The following is a 20,193-nucleotide window of genomic DNA, read 5'->3' as shown; positions in this document are numbered from 1 at the left end:
CTGAGCAAAAATCCCAGCAGCAGAAGCCTCCGATCCCAGTGGCGGCGGGGAGGTTATGAATGGAAACATCGTTTCCATTCATAAATTTAACGATCAGGCGGTGGAAACCAGCGGAAATCGCGGCGGGACCATTTACAGAATAAACACTGTGAACAAAAACAGTGTTTATTCTCGGCGGACATGCTCGGATTGGCACAGGAGACTTTTGTCCCCTGCAGCCAATCCCCCCTGCTAGCAGCAGCAGCGCGATCACGGGCATCTGCTCGCAGGATCGCCTGCAGACCCCCCAAACTGCAGGGAAGTGACTAGCGCATCCCTGCGGCTCTAGTTGCTGCCGCAGCGGACGTGAAGCTCACGTCCATGCGGCTGAAATGGTTAATCTGCAAAAACTGGATGGTGCAATCATTTGAACATGGACATGAATTTCAAAGGAATACTTCCAACACCAACATCTCAAAGTGAGCCCATAACTACCCCCCGCCCCCCCCCCCCCCCCCCCAAAAGAAAGAAAAACATTTGATACTTCCCTCAGTAAGGGGACGACTCTGGATAGTCCAGTGGCTTCCCGATTCATCATTCCTTTCCAGGGTCCCTCTGAACATATTTCACAAGAGATTGTCAGATGTGAGCTCATGGCCATGCTCCCTTTTGTGCACAAACATGGCTGTGCTGGACATGCGTGAGTATGGCCACACCTGTGCAGTACCACGCAAACCCCTTGTAGACAAGCAACTTTGTGCTGCTATGCAGGCAAAGGCCATGCACACTACGTCTGCACTCGTTCACAGAGGGGAGCACTGCCGTAAAGAAGAAGAGGGTCCCGACCAGCAGTGGTGGGTTTGAAGTGGATGTGGGAAGTCTCTAGATCATCCGGAAGCTTCCCTCTACTTAGGTAAGCACCTAACGTTTATTTTCTGGAAAATTACAGGTTTGCTTTAAAGGAATCCATGCCATGGAGTGATGAGGCAATTTTGCGGATAAAGGAAGGCATAGAATTAAAATCCTGTTCCTTCATAAAGTGCCCCCCTTTTTTTCCCTTCACCTCATTTGAATTGAAGAAGTTTCTTAAAAGAGTGACAAAACATTTTATAAGAAGGTTTCCGGTTGTAACCATCTCATTTTTTAAAATCATTATTATTCTTATGCGTTAATTTGCAGGATTGCCTTTGCTTCTGTTATCCTTGTCCTCAACACTCCAGCTACAGTGCATCCGGAAAATATTCACAGCCTATTACTTTTTCCACATTTTGTTGTATTACTGCCTTATTCCAAAACTGATTAAATTCATTAATTTTCCTCAGAATTCTACACACAACACCGCAAATTTATTAAAAATAAAAAAATCACAGAAATTCCATGTGTACATAAATATTCACAGCCTTTCCCCAATATTTTTTTGATGCACCTTTGGAAGCAATTACAGCCTAAGGTCTTTTTGAATATGCCACAAGCTTGGCACACCTAACCTTGGGTAGTTTTTCCCATCCCTCTTTGCAGCACCTCTCAATCATCAGGTTGGATGGGAAGCGTCAGTGCACAGCTAGTGCAAGATCTCTCCAGAGATGTTCAATTGGATTCAAGTCTGGGCTCTGGCTGGGCCACGCAAGGACATTCACAGAGTTGTCATGAAGCCTGATTTTTTTTATATTTTTAGTAAATATGCCAAGACCTCAAGTAATTTTTTTTCACGTTGTCATTATGAGGTGTTGTGTGTAAAGTTCTAAATCATTTGCAATCAACTGAATTTACCACAGGTGGACTCCAAGTAAGCTGCAGAAACATCTCAAGGATAATCAGGGGAAACAGGATGCACCTGAGCTAAATTTTGAGCTTCATGGCAAAGGCTGTGAACACTTATGAACATGTGCTAACTCAATGTTTTTTATTTTTAAAAAAATTGAAAAAAAATCTCAAGCAAACTTTTTTACCGTTGTCGTTATGGGGTATTGTGTGTAGAATTCTAAAGAAAAAGAAAAAAGAATTGAATCCATTGTGGAATAGGGCCATTTTTCAAGCTGAAGAGCGTGGCCAACAAAGCCTACGACACGAGGCTGACCGCTCTGTCTGCCTGGCTATTTATAGGCCCACGCGATGTTCTAATAACTCATCACAAATATATTTTGCTGTTGCTCCGAGTGAACTTCTGCACGTCAGCAAGGCACTTCTTTACAATTTCCGTTTAATTGTATAAAAGTAGTAATTATTCATAATCAGCTTTTCCACATGTTCCGGGGCAAGGTACGGGGTTAATTATTGAAAGGAATCTACGAAAACATTCATTAGGAACAGCCGGCTTCTCGAGCCAAAGGCTTTGTTAATAAAAAGGACTCTCTGAATCAGCCGCGTGACCAACAGACAATTAATGAGCTCTTCATTGTCTCGGGTTACGGAATTAGAGCATTTGCCGTGGCTGATCGAGAGCGGACTGTGCCGTACGTGACGTGCCACTCACAGCTTGGAGGCCACGGCCGGGGAGTGGACCTCTCCCAGCCACTTGATCAGGATATCGTTCAGCTCTGCCGGCCTGCAAACACAAACAGCAGAGAGGATGGTTTAGACATGATTTGTAAGATGATTCTGCAAAGTCTGTCTCCTTAGCATTCGGCATGTGGCGATTTGTGTACAAAAACCAAGAAATAATTGCTGTACACATTGTCCTGAACAATTCCAAGCATTTTTTGTATTTCAAACATTTTCTTACATTTTTCACAAAAATAAATTACAGCATGATAAGCAGTGAGCAGTCACACGCATGTGGTATCGAGGAAGAGCTTCATGGCGCATGCCACGTAGAGCCTGAATTGGGCACCGCTATAGCCACAATGCTATAGTGCGCGGCCTGCGCAGTAGTAATACGGGTTACGGGGTTCCAGCGCAGTGTTCTCTCCAGGCTCTTTTAGCCGGGCTAGTTTTAGATTGAGCACCCGGCTGTCATCGGCTCACCTCCTCCTCTGTTGTAAGCAGAGTTGTGCAGGGAAGCACCGGCCCTGCATTCTTTCATCTTACCCCACCCAGCTATTTTTTCATGCCACCCAGCTACTTTTTCATGCCACCCGGCTGGAAACATTTCTGGGGAGAACACTGCAGCGATTGCCACACCCTTAATTACTTCTCCCTTCAAGTTGCCATAACTCGGAGGGGGGGGGGGAATAGTAATTAACGATGCCTGGAATTTCACCGGCAGCAAGGTAAGCCAGCAGGGTGGCACTTCTCCCGCTGCTCTTTAACCTTGGCAGCACTACTCTGTTTGGTATACAGATCCAGTCCAGAAATAACAGAATAGAACAAAAGCAATTGTTAATTTTCAATGCCTGGACTAATCCATCATGTAATCAGACGCCCAAGTGGTGGGTTGGGCACCCCGATGCGGCTGGTAATCAATCGGCTACTACATAGGAATTAATGGTTGTACACGATCAGCTACAACTCGCGGTCATTTGAGCACCAACGTTAGGAGGTTCGGTTTAGGCACTTAGAGGTGAGGTTAGAGGGGGGTTTGTTTTAGGAACGAGGAGGGGAGGGTTCAAGCAAAAATAGGTGATGTGTAGTGCATAATAAAATATCGGTAATGTACCACCCGGCGCCCAACTCAAGCAGGGCCACTGCAATATGTATTCTAGCACAAATGCTATCAGTTATATTGGCATGGTGCAGTGGAAGCATCACACCACAGCCAGCCTTGGTCACTCTTCACCTAAAAATAACGGTAGGTGACAGACGGTGAACAGGCAGTGAATATTAGTCTATTGGCACACAGAGACCAAACTATTAGGCAGGGAACACACTTGACAGTTTTCGTACGCGTTTTCTGCACAGAAAAACTGAGAACTCATGTTAATCAATGTGCTAGTTCACACTTACTGTGTTGTTCGCACGCAGAAAAAAAACTGACATTCTGCATGATGACTCTGCACATTTTGGCAGTGTTCTCTATCAATTACATCAGCTGCTGTGAAAAAACGTGCGCGTTTTCCTGCATGGAAACACACTTGGTGTGCAGAAAAAGTATGCAGAAAACCGCGCGCGGAAAACTGAAAGTCAAGTGTGTTCCCTGCCTTAGGGTTCTGTTGATCTCTGCACTGGTGATAGATACAGGATATCCCAAAGCGTGGAGTCTAGCGCACCCCGCAAGGGATGATGGGTCACCCCTAATGTGTGGACTACTTTGCTGCCTGGTGCTCACCAGGTCTCAACCTCTAGGACTACCCCTCCAGAGACGAGAAGAACAGAAGCGGTACCTTGCTGATACGGAAGGGGTACAAAACAGGAATGACTAATTAAACAGAATGGGACAAACTAACTGAAAAGGACAGGGCAGACTGTATGAGATGGGCGGGACAGGCTGGGCGGTGAGGGCTGGATGGGATGGATGGATAAGGCTGGGCAGGACAGGATGTGCTGGACGAAACAGGGACTAGCTGGATAAGTACAGGAGCACTGGGCAGGGGACGCTGGACAAGTACTGGAAGGGTCAGCTTGGAAGGAACAGCCTGAAGGGGACAGACTGAGCTTTACTGACGGGGCTGTGCAGACAAGCTCAGACTGGCAGACAAGACAAGGAAGATTGACTGGTGTGAAAAGGGAAACAGGATTGACTAAAGAGTGATGGGGCAGACCGGACAAGGGATGGGCAGACAGACTAAGCTAACAAGAAGACCTGACTAGACTAGAGATGGCGTGGAAACACCCCGCGGCTGTATGGCGATGCAACAGCACTGGAATGGCAATAGGTCAGGGTTCAAATGCCCTGACCGTCGTGCAAGTACTGTGGCCACGCCCCAGGATATTAGGAGAAAGGGTGCGCGTGTGCGCGCCTAATGGGACGAGGATGCCGGATCCCGGAAGTCAACCGGCAACAGAGGAGTCGCCGCTGGACTAGACAACCCTGTAATTGGTTTTGCATAGACCTCAGGTCTGTGAATCGAGTCACCAACCATAGACAAGGTCTTAGAACTTGGAGTTGGGCTTTTTTAGAGACAACTGTAGAGAAGGATTTAGAAAAGACAATAGGGTGCTTCCCACCCAGCTCAGTGGAAATGTTTCCCAGAAACGCTCAGATGTCTCATCAGAAATGCTCATCCTTGTGACAACCTATCCCACTGCCTGCAGCTGGGCCGGATGACCTCGTACGCCGCCTGTCATAATAAACAATCGATCGGCCTCGTGCCCCCAATTCTCACTCACACCGAGTCATTGATCCAGTATTGATGACTCAGAGTGAAGTTCGTCCGCCTCTGCATCAATTCCGGCACCGGAGGGGATCAGGTGTACCCAAACGGCCAGATCATGTTTAAATAACAAGGAGGTCAGCGTCAGGTCAAGACTCCGCACCGCCGTGTATCTGAAGGACAGGCGTTATCATTTCCCGTCTCTGCTCGGGAAGCACAGTCATCCGTTCCACTGGGTGACAACAAACAAAGCAATAAAGCTACGCTATTACATTTAAAGGAAACCTGTCAGAGAAATATGAAGCCTGTCATTGCTGCCTTCCTTCTGACAGATCTTAGTTGCTAGGTGACAGTGTTCATTCTCCAGCCAGGGTCACCATCAGGGAGATACAGGAAATGTACCAGAACCTAAAGCTTCGTCACCTTGTATAGGGAAGTTCAGGGGAGACACCAAATATCACCTTGCAAGAAATGACTAAAGGGAGGATTCCTTGGCTTTCCTTTTATGAAAGAACTCCAGAAGTTCTTGAAAGTTTACCTTATTTGGAAGGACTCCTGGGGTCTCTCAGTTTCACATCGCATATAGCGGCCTAAACAGGTGGGCTCTGGAGGTGGTCATCTTTAATGAAGGGGCCAAAGAGGGCAGACCAAGACATCCACTGAAAGTTACCTTTTATTGAGGGGCCAAAGGTGGGCCCTGAGGCTTAGTTTGGCACCTAGCTCCAATTTATAATCTTAACTGACATTCAACACCCATTCTCCTTTGGCTTCAGTAGTCTGTCACCAGCCTCCATTGTGGTTCCTGCACGAGTACGTATTGCGACGCCATTTGAGATTGGAGCAGGGTGGTGCTGCTAGTGGTAAAATATTGGTGATTTAGAATACTGATATTTTACTATGCACTACCCAGCACCCATTATCAATTGAACTCTCTGCTGTAGGTGCCTAACCCTAACTATCCACCTAATGCCTAACCCTAACTCTCCACCTAATGCTTAACCCTAACCGCCCTGGTACAGTGGGATGCTAAAGTTTGGACAACCTTGTTAATCGTCATGATTTTCCTGTATAAATCATTGGTTGTTACGATAAGAAATGTCAGTTAAATATATCATATAGGAGACACACACAGTGATATTTGAGAAGTGAAATGAAGTTTGTTGGATTTACAGAAAGTGTGCAATAATTGTTTAAATAAAATTAGGCAGGTGCGTAAATTTGGGCACTGTTATCATTTTAATGATTCCAAAACCTTTAGAACTAATTATTGGAACTCAATTTGGCTTGGTAAGCTCAGTGACCCCTAACCTACATACACAGGTGAATCCAATTATGAGAAAGAGTATTTAAGGGGGTCAGTTGTAAGTTTCCCTCCTCTTTTAATTTTCTCTGAAGAGTAGCAACATAGGGGGTCTCAAAACAACTCACAAATGACCTGAAGACAAAGACTGTTCACCCTCATGATTTAGGTAAAGGATGCAGAAAGCTGTCTCAGAGATTTCAACTGTCTGTTTCCACAGTTAGGAACATATTGAGCAAATGGAAGACCACAGGCTCAGTTCAAGTTATAGCTCGAAGTGGCAGACCAAGAAAAATCTCAGATAGACAGCAGTGACGAATGGTGAGAACAGTCAGAGTCAACCCACAGACCAGCACCAAAGACCTACAACATCATCTTGCTGCAGATGGAGTCACTGTGCATCGTTGAACCATTCGGCATACTTTACACAAGGAGATGCTGTATGAGAGAGTGATGCAGAGGAAGCTTTTTCTCAGCCCACAGCACAGAGCTGCTTGAGGTATGCTAAAGCACATTTGGATAAGCCAGCTTCATTTTGGAATAAGGTGTGGTGGACTGATGAAACTAAAATTGAGTTATTTGGGCATAACAAGGGGTGTTATGCATGGAGGAAAAAGAACACAGTATTCAAAGAAAAACACCTGCTACCTACAGTAAAATATGGTGGTGGTTCCATCATGCTTTGGGGCTGTGTGGCCAGTGCAGGAACTGGGAATCTTGTCAAAGTTGAGGGACACATGGTTCCACTCAGTATCAACAGATTCTAGACACCAATGTCCAGGAATTAGTGACAAGGCTGAAGCTGTGGCAGGGCTGGATCTTTCAACAAGACAACGACCCTAAACACTGCTCAAAATCCACTAAGGCATTCATGCAGAGGAACAAGTACAACGTTCTGGAATGGCCATCTCAATCCCCAGACCTGAATATAATTGAAAATCTGTGGTGTGAGTTAAAGAGAGCTGTCCATGCTCGGAAGCCATCAAACCTGAATGAACTACAGATGTTTTGTAAAGAGAAATGGTCCAAAATACCTTCAAAAGGAGGATCTACTAAATATTGGATTCATTTCTTTTTTGTGGTGCCCAAATGTATGCATCTGCCTAATTTTGTTTAAACAATTATTGCACACTTTCTGTAAATCCAATAAACGTCATTTCACTTCTCAAATATCACTGTGTGTGTCTCCTATATGATATATTTAACTGACATTTTTTATCATAACAACCAATGATTTATACAGGAAAATCATGATGATTAACAAGGCTGCCCAAACTTTCGCATCCCACTGTATGTGCCTAAAAAAGAAGTCTCCCCACCTAATACCTAAACCTCCACCCCCCTAAGTGCCTACAACTAACCTTGTAACTCCGATAGCCTACAATCGGCTACAACCACTAGTTACTATGGTGTAGCCAATCGGCTACTAGTTCCAACGGCCGCCCAAATCACTGCTTGGGCATTGTATTACCAATTGACACAGGCGCCTACCGATTGCTGCACCCAACTGATCTGATTCGCTCTCACCCTGGCACCTGCTGATGACACCGTTTTCAGGCTCAACACCCAACTGATCTGATTCACTCTCGCCCTGGCACCTGCTGATGACACCGTTTTATGGCTCAACACCCAACTGATCTGATTCACTCTCGCCCTGGCACCTGCTGATGACACCGTTTTATGGCTCAATACTTTTAAAATAGTACACCCAAACAAACAGCTGACTGTGTACCCAAAATCCAAATCAGGATGGGTAGTTAAAGTAGACCTGAAAACTTGCACAGGACAGAAGGAAAACAGAGAAAAAATGCACCCTGCATGTATTTAGAGAGTTTAGCCGGTCTAATTCCCCCTCATCTGTGACTAATCACCATTGTAATTTGATCTGTGTCAGCTCAGGAATTTCCTCTACCACGGCAGAGCAGCTAAGTTGTCAATGCAGGATGTTAACCCTATGTCTGCTTCCATGTAAGCAGGACGTAGACACACTGCAGATTTATTGCAGGATTTGTAACAGCTGTAACAAAGAAATGTTTTTCTTTAAAGGTTATTATGCTGTTGCTGATTTTTTAGAGCAGGGAGGAAGTTCGGAGTTCAGGTCCTCTTTAAATAAGGTTTGGCATCAATTCTAGCAATGTGCAGAGCTGAGCAGAGTTCCGCTTTAGATTTGCTCCCTCCCCCTCCTGAGTCATGCAGTATAAACCCAGCTGTAAAGAGAAGACACTCTGGCTAAATGCACATTAGAATCTCAGCCGTAATTCTATCACATAAAAGGCAGCTTGTTGTAATAACCCATAAATTCATTCTGCATTATATTCCTTATAAGACACGGCGGGAGTCAGACTGATCCGAGTGTTTTATCTTCCTAATACACTTCATTAGCCCTGCTCATTCCATCAGTTATACTGGCTCTATAGCACTGCACAGGCGGTAATTCTTTCCTTAGTCTGGAGTTTGGGGAACTAAATCCCTGCTTACATGTTGTTTCCAGGAATAAATATAAACAAACCAAATAACAGAGATGTACTTAAAGTAAATGGGAACCGCATTTAAAAAAACGAGACAGATACTTACCCAAGGAGAGGGAAGGCTCTGGGTCCAATAGAGCCTTCTGGCTCCTCTCCTGGTCCCCTCGTTCCAGTGCTGGGTCGCCCGGTAGCAGTATTTGACTAATTTAGTCAAATACTGCTTTACCCGGCCGCAGGAGGCTTCAGAAGTCTTCAAGGAGCCCGAGTGCTCCTGAAGAAGGGCGGCCCTGTACTGCGCCTGCGCAAGCACGCTCTCTTGCACGCTCACGCCTGTGCAGTATGGAGCCGTATGTCTTCGGGAGGACGCGGCTCTCGAAGACTTTCAAATACCCTTTCGGTGGGGGATTGAAATGGGGAGGAGCCAGCACAGGATAGAGGGCACCGAGAGAGGAGACGGACGGCTCTATACGACCCAGAGCCTCCCTCTCCTTAGGTAAGGATTTGCTTCATTTTTTTAAAAATGCGGTTCCCATTCACTTTAAAGGATACCCGAAGTGACATGATGAGATTCCCTTGTGTGCTGAGTGGTGCGGTTCTCTCCAGCGAGGACTTAAAGCTACAGTGGCCAAGTTACAGAAAAATGGCCTGGTCTTTAGGGGGGTTTAACACTGTGGTCCTCAAGTGGTTAAAACAGAAGTTATTTGCCATTATTCAGCTTTATGTGAGCATGAAGAATCTCCCAAAATATAAGCAATAGGGTGCGCAGAGGTGGTGACAGCACCGGGGCCCTTGGGCCAAAGGGGCCCTCCCTCTACTACAGGATTAGCTCTCTATTGTTCTTGTGCTGGTAATAATCACTTCTATAGATGCTTTGAATAGTAGAAATCATTACCACACTGTTCCCCATCCCCTACTTACAGCTCAGACACTGTGGTTAGTGCAATTGTTATATAGCAAGTGCTTGGGGTGCTTGGGGTTTATAACTTGCACTGGGGCCCATAGGTCATAATACATTATGTTTCCTCAGTGAGTGAATATGTAAACTGTTCCTTTTTGACCCTTTAAAGCTAGAAATACATCCAGAGCCGCTGGTGTATAGTATACCTACCGCATATGTATTAATAAGCTATAGGTGTACTAGGCACTAAGTATATATCCATAGTACATAGACAGTAATGCTTAGCCCGCGCTATTCAGTTGCACAGCCTTCTGCCCCGGTGCACTCTGGGAGAACGAGTGTTGTTTCTGCTCACTTTGGAGCCAAACAAAAACAAACATTCCGCAGAGGTTACCTGCCAGAAGTCAATGTGTTGCCACCTTTGATAAAATTCAGAATGTAAATCAGGGTGAGGAAATATTTTACAATGTGCAAACACTGAAATAATTTATAAATGAACACTGTAAAATAAGCAATTTTATTCATTATGTTCATTGCATCATTCTATCACAGTTTTAAAACCACACTCTGTCTTTTAAGCCATAAAACAAAGCAGAAATAAAGACGCTTTGAACTTTCCTGCAGTAAAAACGTTTCCCAAGCTGCATCTCACTGTTTCTTGGCTGTTTAAGGGCTTCAGAAAACAGGAGTTTATTTCATACAAATGGGTCAAATAGCTCAGAGAAGCTCTATTGCACAGATAACAACCAACATTATTTAACTCTTCCTATACTGGAAAATAAAATGAGACTCTTTTCTTTGCTAGTAATGTTCTATTTCTTAGCTGTACTACACATACAATTCATTATTTCATTCGTTTATTTTCGCTTCAGCTCTGCTTTAGAGGGAACCTTAAAGCGGATCCGAGATGAAAAACTAACTATAACAAGTAACTTGTCTATATATCTTATCTAAAGTTTAGATAGTTTACACAGCAAATCTAGCTGCAAACAGCTTTAATAGAATATGATTATTTCTTCCTGTGATACAATGACAGCAGCCATGTTGTTTGTAAACATTACACACAGGCAGGCTTATCTGCACCATCAGCACTCAGACTGTGAAAAAAAACCTAATCCCCCTCCTCTTCCCTCCTCTCCTCTCCCTCTGAAATCTCTGGCTAGTAACACCAGCTCCTCCTCCTACCCAGACTGAGCTCCCATGAGCCCTTGCTACTGCCAAGGCTCTCTGAAAACCTGTGGGTGTGGTTAATTTAGTTTATAGGGAATTAAAGTATTAAAACAAAAACAAAAAAAGTATTTGGCTTGAGGAATGCCCTATAAACAATAGGAAAGGAACACAATTATGCAATGAGTAATAGTTCACCTCGGATCCACAAAGGGGTTCTGTGGAGTCGTCCAATAAACAAAAACAGACACTTACCTGGGGCTTCTATCAGCCCCCTGTAGCTGTCATGTTCCTCGCCGTCCTTCTCCGATCCGCTGTTCCCCACCACCGGCACTGGGCAATTATTGGTCTAACAAGACGAAGTCTCCGGGAGCTTACTGTGCAGGCGCAATACAAGGTTTTCTTGTACTGCGCCTGCGCAGTAAGCTCCTGGAGGCGCGAGCGGGAGCGCACAGTCATGCAGACGCGTAACACGCTTAATTAGACCGGGACTGGCGGTGGGGAAGGAGTGATCGGAGGAGGACAACGCTGGACATTACAGCTACAGGGGGCTGATAGAAGCTCCAGGTAAGTGTTTATTGGATGACTCCACAGAAACCCTTTAAGGCTAAAAACACACATAGCAGAAGCGCAAGCGTTGGGGAAAACGCAGTGTTTTTGCCACTAATACATGGGCGGAAAAAAACGCATATAAAAACGCATATGCATTTGTATGCGTTTTGAAACATGCGTTTTAAAAAATGCATGTTTTGTTGCATAATTTTCAAAAACGCATCAAATGTTTGCATAAACGCAATATATAAATGCGTGGAAAAGGCATATGCGTTTTGTGTATGCGAACTGCAAACGCATAAAAATACATACTTAAAAAACGCATATGCAGGGAAATAAAAACCACCAATGCAAATGCACCAAAAACACACACAAAAAAAAAATGCACATGACAGAAAACTCGCCCTTTCATGCACAGCCATGTGTGCACCCAGCCTAACTGGGGGGGATATGGATGTTTCCTTTTAAACCAGGAGTCTCAAACTCGCGGCCCTTGATACAATATTTTGTGGCCCTCGCCGGCAAAAGCTTCCTTATAGTTCGCTTCAGTGCTCCCAAGTAATCCGCCGCATCCCCACCGCTAAACGAGGGCTGCAGAGCCCCCAAATCGCCCGGGGGGCAATCCGCCAGCATTTCCTGGAAGGGGCAGAGCTTTCAGCTTCAGCTCTGCCTCTCCTGACGTCAATCGCCGCACGGATCGCCGCCTCTCCCCACCCCTCTCTGTGAAGGAAGAGTGAGAGGGGCGGGCAGAGGCGGCGATGCACCGCGATTGTGAAATACCTTATGCGGCCCAGCCTCATCCTGACTTTGCCTCCTGCGGCCCCCCAGGTAAATTGAGTTTGAGACCCCTGTTTTAAACAATACCAGTTGCTTGGCAGTCCTGCTGATCCCTTTGGCTGCAGTAGTGGCTGAATCACACACCTGAAACAAGCATGCAGCTAAAGCTACGTACACACATGCGACAACGATCGTTCGTTGTCAACGACGAACAAACTTTTAATTGATGAAAGAACGACCTAAGTAAAGTTAGTTTTAAAAGGTGTGTAACGATCAGATCGTTAGAACGAACGTTACATCACGTAAAAGTAACTATTGCGCCTGCGCATAAAAATGAAAAGTTCCATGGAGAAATAGTGAAATGCGCATGTCAAGCCTAGTACGAGCGATCGTTTCCAACGTCGTTGGGAAAAATCCGCCAAGCTAGATCATTCGTTTTGAACGATCTAGCTCGTCCGTCGTTAGACTTCATGGTCGTTGGCTGCTTTTTTTCAAACGATCGTCGTTTGAAAGGATCGGGGAACGATTGTTTCAAACGACTATAGTCGCATGTGTGTACGCACCTTAAGTCTGACTTCAGTCAGAGCACCTGATCTGCATGCTTGTTCAGGGGCTGTGGCTAAAAGTATTAGAGACACGGAATCAGCAGGAGAGTCAGACAACTGGTATTATTTTAAAAGGAAAAATCCACATCCTTCTCAGTTTAGGTTCCCTTTAAGCTTCAAAACCTCTTTTACAGTGTGCGTTTCCGAGCTGGCAGGGCCATCTGACATGCGGAGCGTTGTGCGGCCCACGGCAGTGCAGGCTGTAATGCTGACATATTTATCGCCGCCAGCAGAGTTTGCCTTCCCTCGTACGGCTGTGCTGTGCTGCTGCGGCTGGCACAACTAACGCTGAACATGAAGGAGGGGGGGAGGGGGGTGGCTTTCAGAAAACACAATCTGCCAGCAGCTAATGGGGCAATCTTGTAATGTAACCCAGGAGTAGAGGTTAAATGGAAAGCTGGTGTTGCTGGCGGCCGGGGCTGGAGATGAGTTAGCGAGGACGCTGACCCGCCGCCTAATGAAAGTTTTTATCGCCCGTCAAACTTGTCAGGATGATATCTCCTGCACAACGAGAGGCGTGAAATGTCAGCGCCGCTCCGCAACACGTTACGGGCTTGTTAAACGCCCGGCTGTCACACATAGATCCCTGTAACCGCACAAGATGGATGACCGCACAATCCTCCATTTACACTTGCGCTGCACATCTGTTCGGTTTCTCTAAACATCGCTGTCCTTTTACAGGGAAACTACACCCGACATAATGAAAAAAAACACAACATTTCTCCCACATGTAGGACAAGTTATTCTTTCACATTTGATTGTCTTTTTCTTAAAGAGTACCTGAACTGAAAATAAAAAGTAAAAATAACCATACACGGGTCATACTTACATCCAGTGTAGTCTACTACGCAATCTCTTTCTCCTCTCCTGCATTCTGGTTGTCCACTGTGATCAATGGAATTCTCCATCTTCCATTTTAAAAATGGCCATTACCCCCATAACAGCTTCCTGGTCAGCACTCTGTTAAACTGTAATATCATCCACTTGAGCCATAGGGAAACATGGACATTACCTTGCACATTCAGTTGTAACTGACAGCTGCTGATATATAACTGACAGCAACTGGTATATTTCAGTTCTGACAAAATATTGTCAGAACTGGAAGGGATCAGTGTAAGAAGAAAATGGTGAGCTTCTGAGAGGAACTGACGGTGAGGTTAGTATGTAATATTCATTTGCAGCTACATCATGTGTTTATTTTAAATAATTTTACTCGCTTCAGGTTCCCTTTCAAGAGGAACTACAGTTAAAATAATTTAATAAAAAAAAGGGGTGCTTCATTTTTACAATAGCTATGTATAAATGATTTAGTCAGTGTTTGCTTATTGTAAAATCTTTCCTCTCCCTGATTTACATCCTGACATTTACCGCATGGTGACATTTTTACTGCTGGTAGGTGATGTCAGTGGAAGGGGATGCTGCTTGCATTTTTGGCAGTTGGAAACAGCTATTATTTCCCACAATGCAACAAGGCTCCCACAGTGTGATGTCAGCACAGTGGTCCTGACATCACACGGTAGGAGGGGTTTCACCACAATATCAGCCATACAGAGCCCCCTGATGATCAATTAGACAAAAGGAATAGATTTCTCATGGGAAAGGGGGTATCAGCTACTGATTGGGATAAAGTTCAATTCTTGGTCACGATTTCTCTTTAAAGCGGACCTAAACTCAGAACTTCCTCTCTGCTCTAAAAGATAAGCAGGTAACAGCATTATACCCTTCAAAGAAAAACATGTCTTTGTTACAGCTGATACAAATCCTGCAATAAATCTGCAGTGTATCTACTTCCTGCTTTCATGGAAGCAGACATATTGTTTACAGCCTGTGCTTTCAAATAAACCTCTCTGTCATGGAAGCCAGTTGACATAGCTGAGAGATCAAATTACACCTGTGATTAGTCACAGATGAGTAGGGATTAGACAGGCTAAACTCTCTAAATACATACACGGTGCATTTCTCTGTGTTTTCCTTCTGTCCTGTGCAAGAGTTCAGATCCACTTTAAAGAACAACTGAAGTGAGAAGTATATGAAGGCTGCCATATTTATTTCCATTTAAACAATACCAGTTGCCTGGCAGCCCTGCTGATCTATTTGGTTGCAGAAACACCTGATCTGCTGCATGCTTGTTCAGGGTCTGTGGCTAAAAGTATTAGAGGCAGAGGATCAGCAGGAGAGCCAGGCAACTTGTATGGTTTAAAAGGAATTAAATATGGCAGCCTCTATACCCCTCTTGCTTTAGTTGTCCTTTAAACTTGGGTTTACTGATACATTAATGGTATAGTTCTTACCATACAGTAGTCCCTATAGCCCTTCCTTGTAAATGTTGCAGCACTAAAAACTGATTGAGAAATGCTGCAGAATTGTTGCATGCAGCGTTTGTAAAAACAAAAACGCAGCCAGTGTGGATCACTTAAAGGACAACTGTAGTGAGAGGGATATGGAGGCTGACATATTTATTAACTTTGAAACAATGGGCTGCACTGCCGATCGTCAGGCTCTAATGCTGGGTACACACGTTGAGATTTCCTGCTCGATTCGCTGATCGATTCGATTATTTCAAACATGCTCGATTGGATTTCGATCATTCCTGCTGTCGATTTTGCATACTTAACATGAAAAAAACGATTGCAATCCAATCGAGCATGTTTGAAATAACCGAATCGATCCGTTCGATCCCGCGAATCGAGCAGGAAATCTCAACGTGTGTACCCAGCATTAGGCCTGGGACCCTCTAGCCGCACTTTACATACTTTAGGAACAGGGGCGTAACTAGAAATCACCAGGCCCCCTTGCAAAAATTTGAATGGCCTGTTTTGAGGTAGGAGGGGTCGCAGCATGAGGGAAAAGCGTGGCCACACATCGGCGGGGAGGGCGGACAGTCCCCCCCCCCCCCCTCACCTCAGCACGCCCCTTCTGCATCAATCACCAGTGGCAGTAGGCGGCGGACAGGAACACATAACAAGCTTTCCCCACATGCTGCAACCCTTCCTACCCTTCAAAACGGCCCTAAAAGGGCCCCAGCAACCCCCCCCCCCCCCCCCCCCAGCAGGAGCAGGGGCTGCAACCCCTGTTGTTATGCCAGTATTTAGGAATGCTTCCACTGCCAGCAATCGGCAAAGTGTTACAGGAGTGGAGATCTATGTGGGTGGTTCTGCTGCAGCGCTTGCGCTCGGTGAGTGCACTCGGGATGCAGCATTTATGGAGAGATCGCATTGACGGGATGTAATAGTAGGCAGTATACCAGTGTCCTTTTCACCACAAACAGGTAACCAACTCCACCATGGATCCAAGGATGCCCAATAAAGGCCTCAGCGCTTGCAGTCCGATATATCACCCACTGCTGGATCACCTGCAACCACCCAGTGCTCAGGAATAGGACACAACGGTGACCATCACCACATCAACCAGATCAATCAATATCATGTGTAATCTAAACAAAACTGATCAGGTAATGTGAAATACTCACAGAGTAGGTCCCTATGACAAGGACCCGACTGCGGTAACTCTGCATCAAGCGTATCCAAAGTACGCACAATAAGCTTCTAATGACAGTTAAACGTATGCCCGGTCCTTTTTCCCGACCAGTTTCGGCACTGCACTGTCATCAGGGGATGCAGGCCCAAATCTCTCCATCAATCACAGCAAAATGATGGAATTCTGGGATTTCAAAATCGCTGACAGTCTGCTGACAGTTCAATGGACATCAATGGGTCACGGGCCTAATACTTTTTAGCCGTATACCCCGAACAAGCATACCGATCAGGTGCTCTGAAGTAGCTGCATGCTTGTTTCAGGTGTGTGATTCAGTCACTACTGATGCCAAAGAGATTAGCAGGGTGTGCCAAGAAACTGGTATTATTTAAAAGGAGATAAAAAGTATGTCAGCCTCCATATTCCTCTCATTCCAGTTGTCCTTTAACTCATCCAAATCTACTAAAGCCTATAGAAGCAGGCAGTCTGGGGACACCTCTGCTGAGAATCTAGCATGTGTACAGCAGCCTCTGACCACACCCCTTGCACTGACTTGGCTGAGCACAAGCCAAAGGCATTGCTCTCCTTCTCGCCCTGCCTGCTCTGTCATGAGGTATGAAGAAAGGAGGGAAGAAGAAAGACAGGAGCAGCTGACAGCAGGTGTAAAGGGCAACGACGCAGGAAAGAGAGAAAACGTGATGAAAAGACAATGTGGGGAGAAAAAATAATGGGGAGGAGCAAAAGAGGAGAAAATAGGAGGGGCAAAAGGGGAGGCGCAGAAGAGGAGAAAATAGGAGGGGCAAAAAACCAGGCAGGAGGAGCGGAAGGCAGGGAGGAGGAGCAATGGCAGAATTCAAGTGAACCTAAAGCGTAATAAAAAAAAAAGGCACTTTTTCTTACCTGGGGCTTCGACTGGCCCCCTGCAGCTGTCCTGTGCCCACACCGGGAGACTGGAGGATCGTGAGTACCAACTTACGATCCTCCAGTCCCCTGCCACCACGGCTAGGTTTTGATTTCCCCTTACTGGCCAGTCAATAGCCACTGTGCCTGCTTGGCTGTGGCCACATGCGTCCTCGTTCGGGCTCCTGTCACCAGGAGCGTCCTGCGCAGGCACAGTAGAGATTTTCCCGTACTGCGCAGGACGCTCCCGGTGACGAACAAGGACATGTGAGGTCGCAGAGGCGCAGTGGCCATCGAGTGGCCAGTCGGGGTAAACCAAAACTTAGCTGCAGCGGGGGACCAGAGGACTGTGAGTACTGGCAAGGGCACAGGGCAACTGCAGGGGGAGCCAGTAGAAGCCCCAGGTAAGTAAAGCCTTTTTTTTTTACCATGCGCGAAAAAGGGTCAGGAAATTGGAAAGCGGTGAGGAGTAGAGTAGGGATAGCCAATGTGATACAAATAATTTTGAGTTGATACAGGATTATGCTAATTTTGTATGCATCTTGAAAATGGACCAATTAATCTGATCGGTAAATTTCCGAGCTGTATAAATTTGTCTACCAAATGTGTACAACTTGCATCTTATTGGCCATCCCTAGTAGAGGAAGAAAAGCACAACGGGGGAGGGGCAACAAAGAAGGGCAGAACAGAATAAATAGAAATACAACCTAGACACTTGACTGCTTACCTTTCCATTTGGGTCCAGTGTCCACACTCCTCTATATGTCCCCTTGTCAGATTAGGGATCTTTAAAAAAACAAACAAACAGGTGCATTACTCGTTTGAAGTGGACACACTGAACTAGGAATATAAACTACAACTTGCTTTAAACCAAAACATAGCACTTCACAGATTGTATATGTGATTTTTTTTTTCTTTTCACTTAAACTTTTTGAAGGTGTGGGCAAGCGGCATTCCACAAAGCTGCAATGCATTTAAAGTGAACCGAGCATCAGGGCCGGCCCGCTCATGAGGCGGGGTGAAACTTTTGCCTCAGGCGGCAAATTTCCCGGGGCGGCACCCGCCCGTCCGTGGGTGCGGGGAGCCGGCCCGCCGAGCTGGAGGGGTAGCTGGCAGGACGGGGGTATTGGGCCAGCGGCGGGGAGGGGGGTCGGACCCCCCCCTCCCTCGCCTGGGTCCCCCGTCCTCCGCTCCCCTCCAGCCTAAATAGACGCAGCCGTATATGTAAGAGGCACGGGCGGGGAGACACTCACCTCCTCCTCGCTCCAGCGTGCGCTCCACTGACATCACTTCCTGCAACGCTGCAGGAAGTGATGTCAGTGGAGCGCATGCTGGGAAGAGGTGAGTGTCCTCCCCGCCCGTGCCTCTTACATATACGGCTGCGTCTATTTAGGCTGGAGGGGAGCGGAGGACGGGGGACCCAGGCGAGGGAGGGGGGGGTCCGACCCCCCTCCCCGCCGCTGGCCCAATACCCCCGTCCTGCCAGCTACCCCTCTAGCTCGGCGCCCCCCCCCCCTCGCCTGGGTGGCAATTTTTTAAAAAAAAATTTGCCTCAGGCGGCAAAAAGTCTAGGGCCGGCCCTGCCGAGCATAATTTTTAACACCCAGGGCAGCTCTATAGCAAATTAAAAGTGCATTCTAAAAATGTGGTTTATTATTAAAAAAAAACTTTCATTTTACCTCATCTTTTTACATAAGGGGTATGTTTCCACTAGTGCGGAATCACCGCAAGCAGGAGCAAAATCGCATGCAGTTGTATGCAAATTTTACAGCAAATTCGCATACAATTTCGTATGGATGACGCTGTGTGCGAATTTAACCATGGCAGTGCCTGTGTGCTTTTTTATTGATTCCATGCAAAATCGTATGTGAATTCGCATGAAAATTTGCATACTGCGGCTGCGTAGCTCTAGGGCCAACCCCTCAATCTATGTAACAGGCAGCATGGATCGGAGGGTTGGCCCTAGAGCTGCACAGCCGCAGTAGCGGCTATGCGGAATGTGCAGCCATGGCCAGCTCTGGCGGCCATCTTTATGCAGGCTGCAGATACCGACCCGGACCGTGGGGTCGCAGCCTTTCGGGGGGCTATTGAGCAGAGGGGACCAGGCGGAACGGCACAGAGGACGCGGACGGCGTTCTCCGTGCCTTACAAAGTCATGCAGGTAGTTAACTTTTTTTTACGTTTTGGGGGCAGATTTTGGCCTCGGAAGTCCTTTAAGGGTTAAAATAGGCACCTCTTCCGTCCATGAAAGGACTTGTGGGCAAATAAGAAATCACCTCATTAGACTTAATTGACCTCAAACAAACCCTGAGTCTTCCCCACTATACTTCAAACAGAAAACATTAGTCACACTTGAAGAATTTCACACCTAGCCTGCATAATGGCAGTGGAAAAGTAGCAGGGGGTTGAACTTCTCAAACATGGCAGTCCTTTCAGCTATTTGAAGCCAGGAGCTGCTTAGATCCCTTTAAGAAAAACCCTACACAATGCTCTACTATACTTGAACCTGATAGTACACTGGTACATAATAAGTAAGGCCACATTCACCTACATGATTAGGGTGTGCATTTATTGGAACTTGTGGTGCCAGCTCTGCTGTGTCATTCACCCACCCAATCTGAGCTCAGCACAGCCTGAGTGAGATGAGGCAATAGGAGCTCTATGGAAATTTCTCTGATATATATATATAATCCAACACACCTCAACCCTTACCATGGCATATAACCCAACACACTCCACCCTCACCATGGCATATAACCCAACAAACCTCAACCCTTACCATGGCATATAACCCAACACACTCCACCCTCACCATGGCATATAACCCAACAAACCTCAACCCTTACCATGGCATATAACCCAACACACCTCCACCTTCACCATG

At 46.1% G+C, this 20,193-nt stretch overlaps 1 protein-coding gene across 3 annotated transcripts in view; it reads right to left on the bottom strand.

Moving 5' to 3' along the window:
- Nucleotides 1-517: 517 nt before the first annotated feature.
- EPHX2 (epoxide hydrolase 2) overlaps nt 518-20,193 on the bottom strand; it is a 147,062-nt gene continuing 127,386 nt past the window's right edge. For all 3 annotated transcript variants that reach the window (XM_068280105.1, XM_068280106.1, XM_068280107.1), the window contains 2 exons: nt 18,037-18,095; nt 518-2,524 (listed from right to left, as the gene is read on the bottom strand). In XM_068280105.1, coding sequence (XP_068136206.1) covers nt 2,449-2,524; nt 18,037-18,095 — 135 coding nt within the window. In that variant the 3' untranslated portion in view covers nt 518-2,448. The remainder of the gene's footprint in view (nt 2,525-18,036; nt 18,096-20,193) is intronic.

This window comes from Hyperolius riggenbachi, chromosome 4 (genome assembly GCF_040937935.1).
Source record: "Hyperolius riggenbachi isolate aHypRig1 chromosome 4, aHypRig1.pri, whole genome shotgun sequence".
NCBI lineage: Eukaryota > Metazoa > Chordata > Amphibia > Anura > Hyperoliidae > Hyperolius > Hyperolius riggenbachi.
This window is presented reverse-complemented; position numbering and strand designations above follow the sequence as displayed.